This window comes from Manacus vitellinus, unplaced genomic scaffold (genome assembly GCF_001715985.3).
Source record: "Manacus vitellinus isolate BGI_N305 unplaced genomic scaffold, ASM171598v3 scaffold_7_pilon, whole genome shotgun sequence".
NCBI classification, from domain to species: Eukaryota; Metazoa; Chordata; class Aves; order Passeriformes; family Pipridae; genus Manacus; species Manacus vitellinus.
Window position 1 is genome coordinate 13,156,616 of NW_021940813.1, and position 16,014 is coordinate 13,172,629.

General features: G+C 38.7%; 1 protein-coding gene across 1 annotated transcript in view; it reads right to left on the bottom strand.

Moving 5' to 3' along the window:
* REPS2 (RALBP1 associated Eps domain containing 2) overlaps nucleotides 1-16,014 on the bottom strand; it is a 63,536-nt gene that overhangs the window by 24,231 nt on the left and 23,291 nt on the right. Inside the window, exons 12-13 of the mRNA XM_029964755.1 lie at nucleotides 12,674-12,716; nucleotides 9,658-9,794 (exon numbers count right to left, since the gene is read on the bottom strand). Coding sequence (XP_029820615.1) covers nucleotides 9,658-9,794; nucleotides 12,674-12,716 — 180 coding nt within the window. The remainder of the gene's footprint in view (nucleotides 1-9,657; nucleotides 9,795-12,673; nucleotides 12,717-16,014) is intronic.

Here is a 16,014-nt window from a genome sequence, read left to right on the forward strand (position 1 = left end):
AGCCCCCTCTAGGGCCCATCGTTTTTGTCTTTGCTGGTTTATGCTCCTGCAGGCCCTCAAAAGCTCTACTGCAAGAGCTGCATGCGTTGAGAATTCAAATTTCAGCTGTGAGGATACAGCACTTGCCATCCTCACTCTCTCATTCTTCAAACCCAGTAATATGCCTTGGAAAGCAGCAGTGTAGTCTTTGTGCAGAAATGTGCTGGGCTTGCTAGAAAAGCAACTCCTGAAGTGGTTGGACACACTGTGAAACTCCATGAGTCTCCTGAGATTTGGCTCACAAAATTCCAAAGCAAAAAATAATTTTTTCCATAAAATAGTCAAATGGAGAAACCACACCACAAAGAAACCACCACAAAAAACCCTGCTTCTTCAGCTTTCAAATACAACATATATGAATCTAGCACTAAAGAAGTTAGATGGTTACACCACATGCATTTGACCCACTTTCCTCTTTTTAATCCTGCAAATTCTAACTTAATCTACTCATGAAATATTAATAAAATTCCTGCTGTTGCAGAAGATCTTTGGCCTGTTGTTAGAAGGAAATCATGCTTATGTGAGCACAATTACTAGTGAAAGTTAGTTGACTTTTGAGGACTCATAACAACTTATTACAAAAACCCCATGTTTCAGCCTTCTCTAGTGTCACTACTCTAAAGAGGATAGTATTAACAGATACTCATAGGTTTTCATGTGTACAGGTAGGTGAACTGTTTTATTATTAGGCTATTCCATAATACCTTCCTTCCTGGGAGAGTACCCTGCACAGATCAGCTCTTGCTGTTAGAGGTGGCATCATTAGCTAGCTCTCAAAGCAAATATAAATACAGAGGAAGGTCTGTTTCCAAAATAAAAGCAAGTACCCTGGGTCTGAGCAGCAAACAGACAAATGTCACACCTCCAGGTGCACACCTCAGAGCTTGGTTAAAGCTGCTTGCCCCTGCTCTTTGAAATAAAGTCTTCATACTCTGCAGAAAAGCTGAGGGAGTTGGATGGACCTCACACAGGTCCTCTTGCTACTGAGCAACTTGGTGACATTCAAACCAGGCTGAGCTACAGAATCATAGAACAGTTGGGCTGGAAGGGACCTTAAAGATCACCTTGATCCAACTCCTCTGCAACATGCAGGGACACCTTCCCCTAGATCAGGTTGCTCAAAGCCCCATCATGTAAAGCAAATCCCCCAATGTGGAAAGCACATACAGGTACCAGTAAAACAGATTTAAGTATCCATATCATATGTCTTCCTGCAAGTGACAGCACTTTCATGCACTAGTTACTCCCACAAAAATAGAGATAAGGCTTTCAGTTCAAAAATCATGGCTTTTACTTAGCATGTTTACACTTTAAGACAGATTATCTGCATGGAAACCTCCCAGGTCCTATTCTGGCAATCACAAAGGTCTGATAGTATTAAAATGACACCACACTAGATTAAAAAAACAAGTTTTCCAATCCGAAGCTAGATTAACATTTTAAAACAAACACCAGGCTGTAATTGTAGACTGTGAGAACTGGTCATGGCATCTTATCTGGCCACACTGCTGTTCTGCCTCTAGCCTCCCTAGCAGACAACACAAACCCTCAGCACTTTCATTACTTGCGGTAGTGAAAAATATCAATCACAGTAACCACTTGAATAGCTCCTTTACTTGACTTATTTGACCTAGGAAGAGGAGACAAAGGAAAAACTAAGTTATGACAGCCCAGTCAAACCTATGGGAAATAGGTCTTTAGCTCACCAGGCACAGTAGCAGTGGAGGATGCCAAAATTAGGATGGAAGAAATCTAGGCCCATGGAATCCTTTAGAGCAACCTAAGAGCAAGGTACTCTACTTCTCTCACTCAATAACAGTCACTTGTCCTCTTGTTTTTCAGTATTGAAGAAAACTGCCATAATACACTGAGCTTCTGGATGTCTATTTTTCTTTAAAATTAGTTAATACTGTAACAGCAGCATATACAACTACACTTCCTGAAACATTTCCATGTCAGGTGTTTATTTAATATTCATTCTTTACATGTGGCTGACATCTTGGTTTTGATGTCTATCACCATACACTGGGTGTCACATCAGACAAGTTGGGTGGAAAAAATGTACTCTCTCCTTCCCATCCAAACTGAATACTTATATAAGCAGTGTCCTGAAAGAAGAGTGGTTTTCCTGGATCAAGGGTCACTTTGTCCCTTGCTAGCCTACCAAAAGAGACTGACCTCATCTCAGGTCAAAAGCCTATACACCCTTCAACCCACGATGAAAAGGGCACCCAGAGTTTGTTGGTCTGCATTTCTCAGCTCATACAAAGGATGCAGGTCTAACCAAACCCAGCTTAAATCCAGGCTGACCCAGATCCAGATGGCTTAAATCCTGGTTCTTGCCTCTGCTGTGCTTCCCCACCATGACCTTCTGCAATTGCACAGGGACCATCCAGGGACTTAAATCTGGGAAAAAACTCTGATAGGGTCCCTCAGTAGAGTCTGGCTGATGTATTTGGTATTTTCCAAGTGGATGCTACAGCACTGTTGGATGAAGGTAGAAGCTGGTTGCACAGTAGATTTACATCAGTTCATGCTGCTTAAGAGTCCTTAGCTTCTAGATCAGGTTTAACAAAAGACCAACCAATTCATTTTATCTGGGAGCAAAGGGTCTGCAATACTGAAATCAGTTCAAAAAAGATAAGCTAACAGGAGGAATTATTCTTTAGTTCCCACAACCACCTAAGGTTTTGGTTCCTCAGGGAAGCCAGCACTTTCACCCTTCCGCTCTGACAGTATTTCGGAGAGCTTTTTGAGATACTCTTCCTGCTTCTGTTGCCAAGGGCACACCACAGAAAAGTTCTCTGTCTAAGCTGGTTTCTGTTTACCTCGTTCTTACAAAACTTCCATTCTTGTTCACTGAAACTGCTACTTGGTTATCCCATAACACTGATACCATTCTTTACACTTCATTTACTTACATTCCAACAACAGCATTAGTAAGGTAATTGTGAAATAACTGTTTCTCAAGAGATCTGATTTATTAATTCTCAAAACTACATCTACAAAAAAAACCCCACCAAACTGTAAAGCTGTAGCCAGGAATATAAATTTAATGAAGGCTTCTAGTAATAGAGTTGCAAAATACCTATTGATCCAGGGATCTGTTTCAATAATTCTTACTAATGTCTCCTCAGAAGGTAACAGCAATGCAAAAACGATATTTTAGACTCCTGATATTAATTTTGTTACCAGGTTTGTAGAAATGCTGTAGGAAGCACTGTCTGTGGCAGAATAACCCCTCTTCTCACAGTAAGTTTTGGGAACCTGCTCAGCAGGCAAAGCTTCATTTGTCATAGCAAGTGATACATATACCTGATGTCACAAACACACACTTGTTACAGGTCTGTTTCACCTGCTAATCATATAAAACATCATTTGTACTTCAACTGAATGGAAAATTATCCACGTACTTTCCAAGTAATTAGGAAGCGATACAGCCAGACCTTAAGTAATTAATGCTTCTGCACCATGAACTCACAGGTGTGATCATACAGGACACTGGTATGCTAACATATTCAACGGGTCACTTACAAATCAAGCAAGCAAAACATTATTACAGGTGGTTTTTATGATGCCTGTTTTTAATGCCCTATCCATGAATTTCAGCATGTTTTAAGTAAAATCTGTAAAAGAGATTTTTTTTTAAACATCTATTTTCTGTTTTGCATCATATGTGCACAACATCTGTGTTTTTATCTTCCTGGCCCTTATTTTCTCTAAACCATTTAATTTTCTAGTTACTGTTTACTCTACCCTTTCCTTTCCTGCGTGTTTCTATTTGAGGACTGTTTCTGCCTTCTCCCTTCCCCCCTAAACAAAACTATTCAAGATTTTGTTCTGTCTCACTCTGCATTTAGCTTCATTCTCCACCCACAGGGAGGCACAGTCCCTCCACCTACGCTCCCACAGATCCCTGTTGCCAGAGCTTCTCACCTCTGGAGACTGGAGTAGTAAGTGCTGGAGGCTCCAGTACTTACTGCCTGTGACCATTTCCAACGTGGATACATTCAGAACAAGCACACAGGAGCCAGGAACACCAGTGGGCTACCAGTCATCACCCCTCTGGTCCCACGTGTGGCACATACACTTTTTGGAGACATCTGCATCTCCAGGGTCTTCCCCACAAGGGAGGCAGCTTGACCACTGCTCCATGTGAGAAACAGCAGATCCTCTCTTCTTTAACCTATAAAGCTGTTCTACAATGGACCAACATTTTTTTCATGGAACAGAGTAACCCACATGGGATCATGAAAAAGGTCTATGGGGCTGATAGGGTCAGTCAAGAACATGTCAACCTTTACAATTTTCTGTAGAAGAGTTTTTTGATTAAAATTTAATTTATAACAACCTGCAACAGAATGGAAACAGATTGCAAATCATTCCTCAATCCCTGAAAGAGCTAAGATTAGATAAATGGGAGAACATAATTTTTAAAAAGTTCAATTTATTTACACAAATTGTAAAGGAACAGCTACACTTCAAAGGCTGGTATGACTTACCCCAGTAAAGTACTCTCTGGATTCTCCTCTTACAGATAGACATAAAAATTTAAAAATCTAAAAATGCAATATAAGTTACCCCATCAGATTCCTATCACGTAAGAACCATTCATCTATTAATGCTGTCACTATTTTCTCCATCTTATTCAACTTTAATTATGTTCTTATCCAGCTGGGCAAAGAAATAAGTTACATAGTTGTAAACACATAAATCCTTCATAAAAACTTCTGATAGACTGAGAGGCGTAAAACTCTTCCATTCAAATCAGAAAGAAGACATTAACAGTTTATTCAGAATAAGCTCAGTTCAGTGATCACATATTCTGAAGAGGAATAGGACTAGAAGAAAACAGTAGCTCCAGTAACAGATCAGGAACTGTGTCCCCCCCCCCAAAAAAAAAATCTATTCTCCAATTCAAAAAAAATATTTTTGCAACAATTATTTTAAAAAAGTGTTTCATAGCCAGAGAAAAATATGATAAGCAGCCCAATTTTGTGTTCTCTGTGTTTTATGCATAAGACATTTTTAATTTAAATTTGTAACAACCCTTACAATCAAAGTCATGAACTTGACTCTACACTCCTCACTTGACAAAGCTTGCAACATTACAGCTCTTGTACACCACGCAAACAATATTCATGAAATGGCATGTTTTGCTGATGGTATTTGTTATTATTCTAAAATAAAGGTCCTTCAGAATTGTCATCTTCCTAATTTAATATTTAATGGTCTGATTAATAAACTCAACACAGTAACATGCAAGACAGTACTGTACTACAGCATGAGCAAAACTCAAGAAAGTAGCTGGATTTTACTAAACCAAGACTAATATAAAAGCCATGAGAGAAAGAAGTCTTGAAAATTAATTACTTAATTAAATTCATTTTGATATAAATTCAGTCTTAAAAAAAGAACATTACTATTCTAAGTTCCTCCATGTCACTTTGGCTTTCAAATAAAATTTTAGTTAAGAAATCTGTATTTATGGTCAACACAAAAACATAATTCCTTGAATCACCCCTTAAAAGTTTGTCTTTAGTAACTGTCTTGAAGACAGCTAACCTCAGTGAACACATACATTTCCCAGCAAATACAATTAAGCATAAAAGAATACAGAAGATAATACAGTAATCATACTTATCTCGGTTAAATTTCACAGGTTTTTTGGTACCAGTTCCACATGTACAAAAGGGAAAGTCTCCCGCATTTGGCTCACTAAGTTAAAAAGACAATTTAGCTGAAGAGATATTCCTGAAAACAACTGGAAACACTGTATTATGGTAACTATTTGGGCTTCTTTGTATCAAAACATATGACACCAGAGCAACCATGATTTTAATTCTCAAAATCCTGCTTCTTACAAAATTACAGAATGGTTTTATTTGTCGTGTAGATTTAAACAATTCAGAAATACAAAGAATTTGACTGTAGTTAGGCAAATACGGAAAAACAAAGACATCTCGACGTATGTTTAACTATGCACAAATCTCCACATTTGGCAAATAAAACCCACCAAGCCTGTATGCTCAAGGAAAGGATGTTCTAATTGAATGAAATCATGAGAGTTTGATGGAGCAAAGGAAGTAATGAAGACTCTTCTTCAACGGTATGAAAAAGAAGACAAAATAGATGCTGAACACAGTTTTCTCCTGGTGCTAATGAAAACGAAAGGGTGCAGAAAGAAGATTGTAGTGAGTTTTAACAATAAAAGTACCACTTTAAACTGCATGAGAAACATGTATATGAAGGAGTACAGAAGTGATGTGCAGACACATTTGTATCACTTTTGGGAATGCTGATGCCCACCAATAAATCTCTTCCTTTGTTTCCATACTGTGAACACTATGTTTAGAGCAAAAGGGATGTTTTCTTGTTTGGTAGTCATCATAGCGCAGCAATGCCAAGTAGAGGTTACAGATCTGACTGTAACCAGGAAAACATCATCTGTAACAGAAAATACTGCACTTGCAACAAAATGCTTGTTGTGTTTCCCCCCAAGTGTGGAACTTAACATCTCATATTTTAAAAGGGAGAAAAATCCCCCAAAATTAGCCCCACATTGCTGGCTGAAAGCAGCACCCCAGAAGGAGCAAATCCAGGTTACATTGAGTGTTTGCTTAAGAGCTGATGTAAAAAATGGTGCCTGCATTCCACACGTTCTTCACTGCAGGGACAGCCACAGCAGGAGGTGAGTTCCAAAAGCAAATGAGTGCTGAAAATCTTCAGTCAAAAATTCATCTGTAAATAGTTATATGGCTGTTTTGTTGAATCACACAGCAATATTCAACCTGCTTCCAGAACAACATGAAACTACACTGTTTATGACAATTCTGTTGTTTCATCAAAGAAAATGGTCTTTTCCCAACAAGTATCCTTTGTTCAACAGAACTGTTAATTAAAAATGGTTATGTGATTCAGAAATGAAACTAATTGGAAATAAATTGTATTTCAGAGGCATCTGTATGAATCTAACAAGACCCAGACTGCTGTCACTGCCTATTAATTGCCCAGAAGTAAATTCTTTAAGTAGTTGTCGTGGGCAGAAAACGTAACTGAGCAAAACACCAGAAGACAATGGATGCATTTTTGGGTTTTAATACTTAAGCTGAGACTTGCCCCAGCCCCAGAGTTACCTCAAGAACAGGTTCTAGCTTACTGCTGGGGGCTCTGCTGCAGGACTGTCAGGCTCTGAGCTGCCCCAGTTTTGGCCCTCTCAATACCCAGGTCTTATTCTGGAAGCTTGGCTTGTAAATGACTAGAGTGGGCTAGAGAAGAAATGAAGATGTAAACTAGGTCAAGTATGCATTTAAACTGACATTTTTGTTTCTACTTAAAGCCTGCTGTTGTCCTTCCAGGAATTCATACATTCTAGCCAAGTATTTTCTTAATACATACACAGCCCAAATGCCAGAGATTACATATTCAACAAAAAGAAATACATAAAGAATCTAGCAGTACAGAATTTTTCTCAGATGCTCAGATGCCAACATAAAGACTACATGCATTTAAAAAAAAAAAAAAAGTAAGATTTCTGTCTCTTAACATCTCCTAACAGAAATTCATACATGGATATTTGAGAAAGTGGGAGCTTTCAATAAGTTCTCTTGCTTTTTTTACGTTTTTCCTAGGTAACACTAGTTACAGCATCCCAGAGGAGTGCAGCTATGAAGTATGAATGAAGATGCCTCCTTCAAGTCCAGTTACATCCCAATTCAACAATTTTAAAGCACAGTTTCTGTGGTTAATGCATTGCTGGACATCCCAGTCATCATGGATAAATGTTCTGTGTGTATACTTGCCAGGAGAGAGGCATAGTAAGATGGTGACAAACATGATACAGCAGCAGTAAATGAGTAACAAAAAACCCAAAACAAAAAAACACTGCAAAAAAACCCCCACCATCGCCCGCAACAAGGATCTGCCACAGTCTTTGACTGAATTTACTTGAAGAAAAGCTATTTCTCTTTTTCTGCCCTTTAAAAAGGGAATAAATAAAATAAATGCTCCAAACTACAGACAGCTTTACAATTAAAGAAGTGATAGCTATAGATCAACATGACCTGTGTGGAACTGAAAACAGAGCTCAATATTACTGAGCACTCCTTTGTAGGTCTGGAAGCAGATTATCCACCAAACTCCCCAAATAGGAATTATTTGTGAACTAGAACTAGTAGGACAAAAACTAATATGCCAAAATAGAACTATTTTAATCATGTTGGACATATACAGACTCAGAGAATATCAGGAGTTGGAAGGGACACAAATGCATCACCGAAGCCCTGCACTGGACACCCCAAGAATCACATCACGTGCCTGAGAGTGTTATGTTACTTCAAAATTAATAGTGACTTTCAAAATGATCCACTGCAAAAGCAAAATGTTAATTTTCATTCACAGAATGACTTCTTTGAGAATTTACATTCTTCTTTTGTGTTCCAAGCAAAACTTAAATCCAAGTTTATTTCCTTCCAGTTATACTTGTTATCTGGATTCTGAGAAGATTTTTTGCCTTATAAAATGTGTACTTGGCTCTGTTTGGGGTTTTATTTTGATGTATAACAAAATCAAAATTGGAGGCAACATATCTCTCAACAGGAACCATAGTCAAAGATAAGGAACTACTTCTCCATGTAAGGTAAAAAAAACAAACAAACAAACAAACAAAAAAAAAAACCAAAAAGTAAACAATTTTATTCCTATTGAATAGGAATAATAGGGTTCAGCACACATAGTGGGACTCTTGAATTTTCTTTAGTGTTTGCACAAAGTCCCACAGAGCAAGAGGTAGAACACTTCTACTTCAAAACCACATTACAGAGCCCAGTCAAACATTCCTTGACACAGTCAAACCTTGGCTTTCTTCTGAAGCATAAGCATGACCATGTTTAACCTGGTCCTTGAGTCAGATGATTGGTGTGCCCCATATAAACCTCTTACGTGGTTCAAGGACACTGGTGAGGCACAGCAATACTGGATGACTGCTGCCCGTGAACAAACAGCTCCTCTTTTCACTGTTCACTGTGCAAGGCAAGAGGCACACTTGAACAGTAACATGATGAAAAGCCATTTTCTTTCAGTTCACCCCAGCTACTATTCTACATTTTCTTTCTCTCCCCTCAACATGCACCTGTGTCAAAAGAAATTACCCTTTCTTTTTACTCAAAAAGTGTTTTCATTGTCCATACGCATATGGTAGACTTTAACATCTAAAATGTTTGCTTTCTTTCTCCCAGTTTAAACATTAAGGGTTTTCTTACTGCTTCTGAACTACAAAAAATAAATTGTAATAAAAATCAATTATATTGCAGTTACTGATGAGAGCTGTCTAAACAGCCAGCCTAGTTATAAACAGTCAGTGATGACAGACTACCATATGTTAAGCTTCCCATTATTGTGCCAGAAAACATTATAATCACCTTAATTACAGCAACAGTGATTTTTCCCTTCAGTGGCGACGTAACGCAAGTGCAACTACTCCTCTTCTGTAGCACAATACTGTCTACAGCAAAGGCCAGCATGTGCACATATTGTCAAGCATTTGTGCAAACAGATCAAGTTGCCCAGCATGCAGTTAACCTAAAAGGTCTCAAAAACAGGAAAGAAAGCAAACTTCACCTTGTGTATTTTGCTGAAATATTTTGTTCAGATCCAAAGAGGAAGCTCTGGAATGCGACTTCTGAGGCCTTGGAGGCGGAGTAGGGGGCTCTTCTCCCTTTTTCATGGCATCTTCTATTGATGTGCTAGAATAAGACCTAAGGAAAAATAGGTAGGGGAAAAGCGTTAATTTTACACAGCTACAGTGATTAGTACCTAAAAATACACTGACCTGAACTCAGGTTCATGGTGGAAATTCCTTGCCCTAATGACTAAAAGTTCCCCCTTATAACAAGACAGATTTATTTGGCAACAGAGGGACCCAAGCGTCTGGAGAAAGGAACGAGTCATGCTTACAGGGCTAGTATTTTTTAAGGTCTTTTGTAACACAGCTTCAGGCCTTCTTATGTAACTTTGTCAACACGATAATTGCAGCAACTATTTTGAAGAAATCCAAATAGAACGCCCCATACACACACCCCTTAGAGCTTCTGTTGCCTTTTCTAACTGCAAGGGGAGTGTTTATACAGGTATAGCTTCAACATACCTCTTGCAAGTACACATTTTGTAATTTTTAAAAATTCTATTAGAAAAAAATTTTCATAGCATACAGTCACCTAATTCCACAAAACCCAGAAAAACTGAATAGCTCCAGTGACCAAAACTGGTCAAATACATGGTTCAGTACATCTTCCAGGCCCTCACACATCAATTAATCCCAATTAAGGGCGGTGCATTTGCTAAGAATTCTGATTTTGCTGAATACTGTCCGATATTTTTCAGCTGTTGTAGTTACAGTTCTCCTGCAAGGAGGAGACTTTGTTCAAAATGAGCACTGACAATGTGAGATGTTATACTCACTGTAACACATTATGCATGTCAGGGCAAGACCAAAAGCACATTTAAGTAAAACAGAAATAACTCCCACTAATGGGAAATGGATAATATTTTTTGCCAAACAGGCTCCTTATATCCAGTGCTGACTGTCTGATAAAAAGTATATACTGAACATCTCACTCTCCAAGTCCAAGTCTGTCCATTTAAGAGCCACTTTACACAACCACTCAAAAAAGTTGATGGAGATTCTGTGTCTCCTTGCTTTACCTCATACAACTTCACAAGACTCTCGGGTTTTTCCACTCCATTCTGAATTCCATACAAAATCAACATTTGATATACTTTTATTCTTTTTAATCCAACATCTTCATTCAGATCCCATTCAGGATCTTCTTCAGGGAGAAGTTCATCACAATGTGGTATTCCTGATTTTCTGATCTAGCCCGTCAATCTCCCCCCCCACCCCCAGTCCTTCCTTTCCTTTTTCTAAACCTGCTCTTTTTTGCTACATAAATACACAAATATTGTAACAAAGCTTGTGTACCTCCCCAGATGGGGTTATGTGTCATCATCACAGACTTAATACTACTATACATCCCATCAGGATTGTTACAATAAGATCCAACATTCTGTTTCCAAGTCAATAAATCAGAGTTAGTAAACAGTATGTGCACATAGAATGCTTTCCCAGCAGGTCCCACAGCTTGTCTTAAAGGAGCCTTAATCACTCCATCTTCTTCCCCTAGTTCTGCTAGACACAGGACTTCCTGATTTACTTCTTTCTCTAACATTGCCTGACATGGGACTGTCAGATTCCCCCTCACTCACTGAATTAGTTTTTAGGACCTCCTGGAGGAGCCACCAACAATTCTATTTGTTTATCATCATCACCGAGTTTATTAGATTTCCTATTCACACCACAAATTCTTTCAATGTTTTTACCTCTTTTCTCAGTTACTGAATATATTCCTATCAGGTGTTTAAAGTCCATTAATACACTTATTTTTAACATTTCAGTCATTCTTTAAAGAGAAAAATAAATCGAGCTGTGGCATTTCATCCCATTTTTCAACAAGCACAAGAGGCCTGAGTTCAAGGATGTGCTGAGGCATCTTTAGTCTCAACTTCTGCACTGAACCAGTGACATACAGTCAGATGGAGACAGTCATTCATGTGTGACAGAGTAGTCACATTTAAGTGACTTTTTATGAACTTAAGCATTTGCTATTTTATGCATTTTTGCACATTTTTTGAGCACTTGCAATTCAATAACAAAGCAAGAAAATTTAAAACTGTGTTAAAACTAAAAAGCTTTGGCTAGCAGCAGAAAAACAGGCACGCAAGGCAGTTCAGCCTTCCCAAATGTAGGTCCTAGGAAGACAGGATTTCAATCTTCAATCATCCTGCTTATAGCTGACCCTCTCTTACTAGCAGACTTTGACAAGCTTGTAAGCAGGGAGTTCCTGTTTACACTCTCATTACCCAAGAAAAAAAAATAAAAAAAAAAATTGAATCCTCTAACTGGCACCAAAGAAGAAAACTTGGAAGGTGAATTAACAATATGGCTATACACCAGTAAGTGAACAGCCAAACCCAAGATGCAATCCATTTATACACAATATTTTCTGGCACAGGTTTCCCTTTTCTTTCAAACATCCAAGTTCAGTGTGTGTCACTTCTAGCACACAACAGTGTCAGTCCTTAAGTCCTTCCATCACACATCAACCAACTGTAGCCAAGTACACACATGCCAACAAAAGGATTCACTCACCTACACCAGAGAGCTGAGCTACTACTGTTGTTTCTGTGGCAATGTGCAGTGTCTCCCTCCATATGAAACCACCCTGCAGGTTTCAAGAGCATCAAAATGTTGAGGATGTTCCCTGCAATGGGGTGGTCCCAGCTGTCCTGCCAGGAAGCCTCTGGGGCTGGGCTGGAGGCAGTCACCACCCTGATAAGAGAGCAGGGCTGGGCAGACAGGCAAAACTTCCAGCACCATATGACCAGAGATCATGGGGCCCCAGAGCAGTACTTATGTAGGGTCTATAGCTTACAGATTCCTCCTGGTAAATCTGTCTGATCTGAGCTGTACTTCCAGTACCACATCAATTAAAAAAAAAAAAATCTACCACCAGTTCTTATGCTCTGTGTCTAACACCAGAGGTGTCTATTTCTCCTGAAATAGAAGTGAAAGCAGTACCTGGATCGTGGTCTGGCTTTAAGTGCATTAGATTCCTGAGCAGCTGGAACAGAAAAGAAAAAAGAACTGCTAAAACATCATATTTTAAACAAATGCCTTTAGCTGCAGAATCAGTGTTCATGAAAAATGTGAGTGTTGCAAATGTGGATGTGAGAGTGTGCTCATCTCACATGAGTAATGGGGATTGATTTTCACTTCTCCTTCTCCTTTGCTTTTGTAGTGTCTGAATGTCCTAAGAATTCAAAAGCCCACATACAGGCAGAGCTTCATCTTTTTAATATGCTTACCACAATACAGGAAAAGCAGTAGGTCTGGCAGCTCTGACCTGTACTCATGGATGTAGTTATGACCAAGCAACATAAGGAACAGCATAAACTTTTTACAGAAAAAATCTTCTTAGTTCAGATATCTATTAGCTGTCCTCCTTCCAAAAGCACAAAGGTTTGTCCTTCCTAAATACTTTAACTAATTAGTATAAATGTACATTATCTCATCACCCATTAAAAAAAAAATTAACACATCGGGTTGAGACCATTTCGACATTGGGAAGGTAGAAAGCTTTCAAGTCTAAATGCTGATCAAATACATTTCTATCAATATAAAATGTTTTTTTTTTATTTGGATGAATTCTAAATATCCTGCCACATGCAGGTCTTACGTGACAGGAAAACAACAGCGCTGATTTATCTTTTCTAGGTAATTCCTTGAGGCTGTTGCTTGGTTTACATTGTCTTTTCTGTAACTCGCCTTACTAACATCAGACAATTATGAGAAAATGTATCTGCATGATTGCTTTCAAATTCATCCCACTGAGACATCCTCAAGGTATTACAGCAGCATCAATGATCCCAATGCACACACAAAGTAAATCCCTTTACTTTTCCCTATCTGCTAATCAAGGTACAACACTTAAGACAAGTAAGTATGTTAGGGAAAAAAATAATTCTCAGTTTCCAGTTTCCTTCAGATATATCCCTACTTTCAAGTCAGACATTTATCACCAGCTTCTATACAGCACTACCTGAGAATACGACAGATCCTCCAAAACACAAGAGCAGGAACTACCAGTGGTAGCAGTTGGTAAATACCGAGTTTTTAATAGCCTGCACTGTAGTACTGCATAGACTCTCCATAGGAGGCTTTAGGTTCACAAAAACACAAGTTAGAGCATATGGCACATGTACAGTCACACATTAGATCTTCATAAAAGAAACTGCTTTTAAGGTAACACAGTGCTAGTTGGTGCTTCGGATGGAATAAACCCAAATGCAGCTGGCAGTGACACAAATGACCACTTAGAAACCAAGATTATTGCCATGATCAAACTGGTTCACTGTCATTCCAGATTTCTGTGCAACAAACTCTTCCTAGCAACTAAAGGAGGGAGAGAGAATTAATATTAAAATATGCAGTGGTGATAATCCTCCTCTCTCTCTCTGTGTCAAACTCTCAGAGAATACAACTTCAGACACTGCTTCCCTACAGCCACATGACCCAATTTTCCAGTGCTGAAATTGCTGATTATTAAATTACATGCAAAATTATTAAATATGCCACTTAGAAATAGAAGTATAAATCCTTTCCAAGCTAAACCATGTTTAAGAACCTTCAGATTTTCCTTTTCTTATGGAGACTAATTCTGCTTATACTTTTAGAAAGTCTTTCATATAAAAACCCATAGGTAAAACTGACATTCAAACTCTCCAAGGACATCCTGTTGAGGTAAAGAGGAAAGTACATAAGGAAGAGAGAATCCCAAAATGACTACTAATAAAAAATTATAGCAATAGAATACTGCTGCCAAGGATTTTCTTTTAAGCTTTTAAAAAACTAGGAAATTCAAGGCTACAATTACAGAATACCTAGACTTAGCTTTACCTTTCAGAAGAAGTAGTGTAATATAAAAAATACTATAAAACAGGTAGTTCATTATTAGGACATGCAAATAATTGTGGCAGGATTTCCATAAAATATGCAGTTATTTTGGTACATTCAGTCTGTGCGTATTTAGTGTTTGAGGTGCAGGTTTATACACATACATGACATAATCATGCAAGACAATACAAAACTATTTATCCAGCTCATGAGTTTTCCATATATCTATTGCCATGGATACATAAGCCTAACTTTCATGAAATGGATAAATTAAAACTGTTGAGTAAATAATTTACACTGTATGACTCCTGGAGTAGTAGAGCCGGGTGAACAGCTTGGTCTGCACTAACTAAAGTCACATACAGTCATGAACTGTATTTATTCATTCAAAGGAGAGTGTGAAGGTTCCCGTTTTGGGTGTAGATCTGCTCCTACACCCTTCCTACAATACAACTTCATTTTAACATTCCTGAGGATAACAGTTCAGTAACTTTTGGCTGTAGCCTAATACCTTATACTCAACAGGTGCCTCCTCGCTTTACAGGAAATCTGTGCCATAAAAGGTGCAAGTATGCCAAGTGGCTAAAGGAAAAAAAAACAAAGCATTCCCCACTAGTCTAAATCAACCTCACTAACTCATCTCTTACTGGTGGCCTAGGGAGAAATGCTTTAACACAATTTAAACACTCACAATTTTGGCCCTCAATACTTAAAAAAGTCTAAGCTCAACAGTGATCTTGCACTTTGGAGCCTAAATAAACTGGCCAGATATTCAGAGATGCTGAATTTATAAAGTTCTTACTGATTTCAAATTTCTAGACCTTCTGATGGCAAAGAAAACTTTCACATAATGAAGTACAGCACTATTATCTTTCCTGAGTACATAAACAACCCAAATAACCAAAGAGGCATGTAAAATTTCTCCCACTTCATCCCGACTGAGTTTTCATGCTGAAGGTTAATGATTACAGTGACCTTTCAGAGTGGTGACTGATTCTGAAATTACCTCTCAATTACCATGCTGCATCTAGTCCACTGGAGAAACATTTTTACTTCTCACATCAGTTGTAGCATGCAACTTGAGAATGTGCTTTCTCAAATCCTCAATGTGCAGGACAGCAAGAGCAGAACCCCTACAGCAGCAGGAGCCACGATGATGGAGTGAAACTCTGCCCTCGTCTCCCTTGGTATACAAACACAGCAACACTGCTGGAGCAGCACAGAGGCAGCAGGAAGACCTCACTGAGTAGCATACAAAGGACACTGTGGAAAAGAGGTTGGTGGCAAAGGAGACATGCAGGTGGCAGTAGGTTTTTTTACCTAAGAGTACTGAAGATGTACTTGGTGAACTGAAAATAAAACTCCCCTGTATGCTCCTGGGCAAAACTGGGGGGAAGGAGAACAGAACTGAAAGTCCTGCAACCACCCTCCCCTTCCCCTGAGAGGGAAGTGCAAGAGTGCGTGTG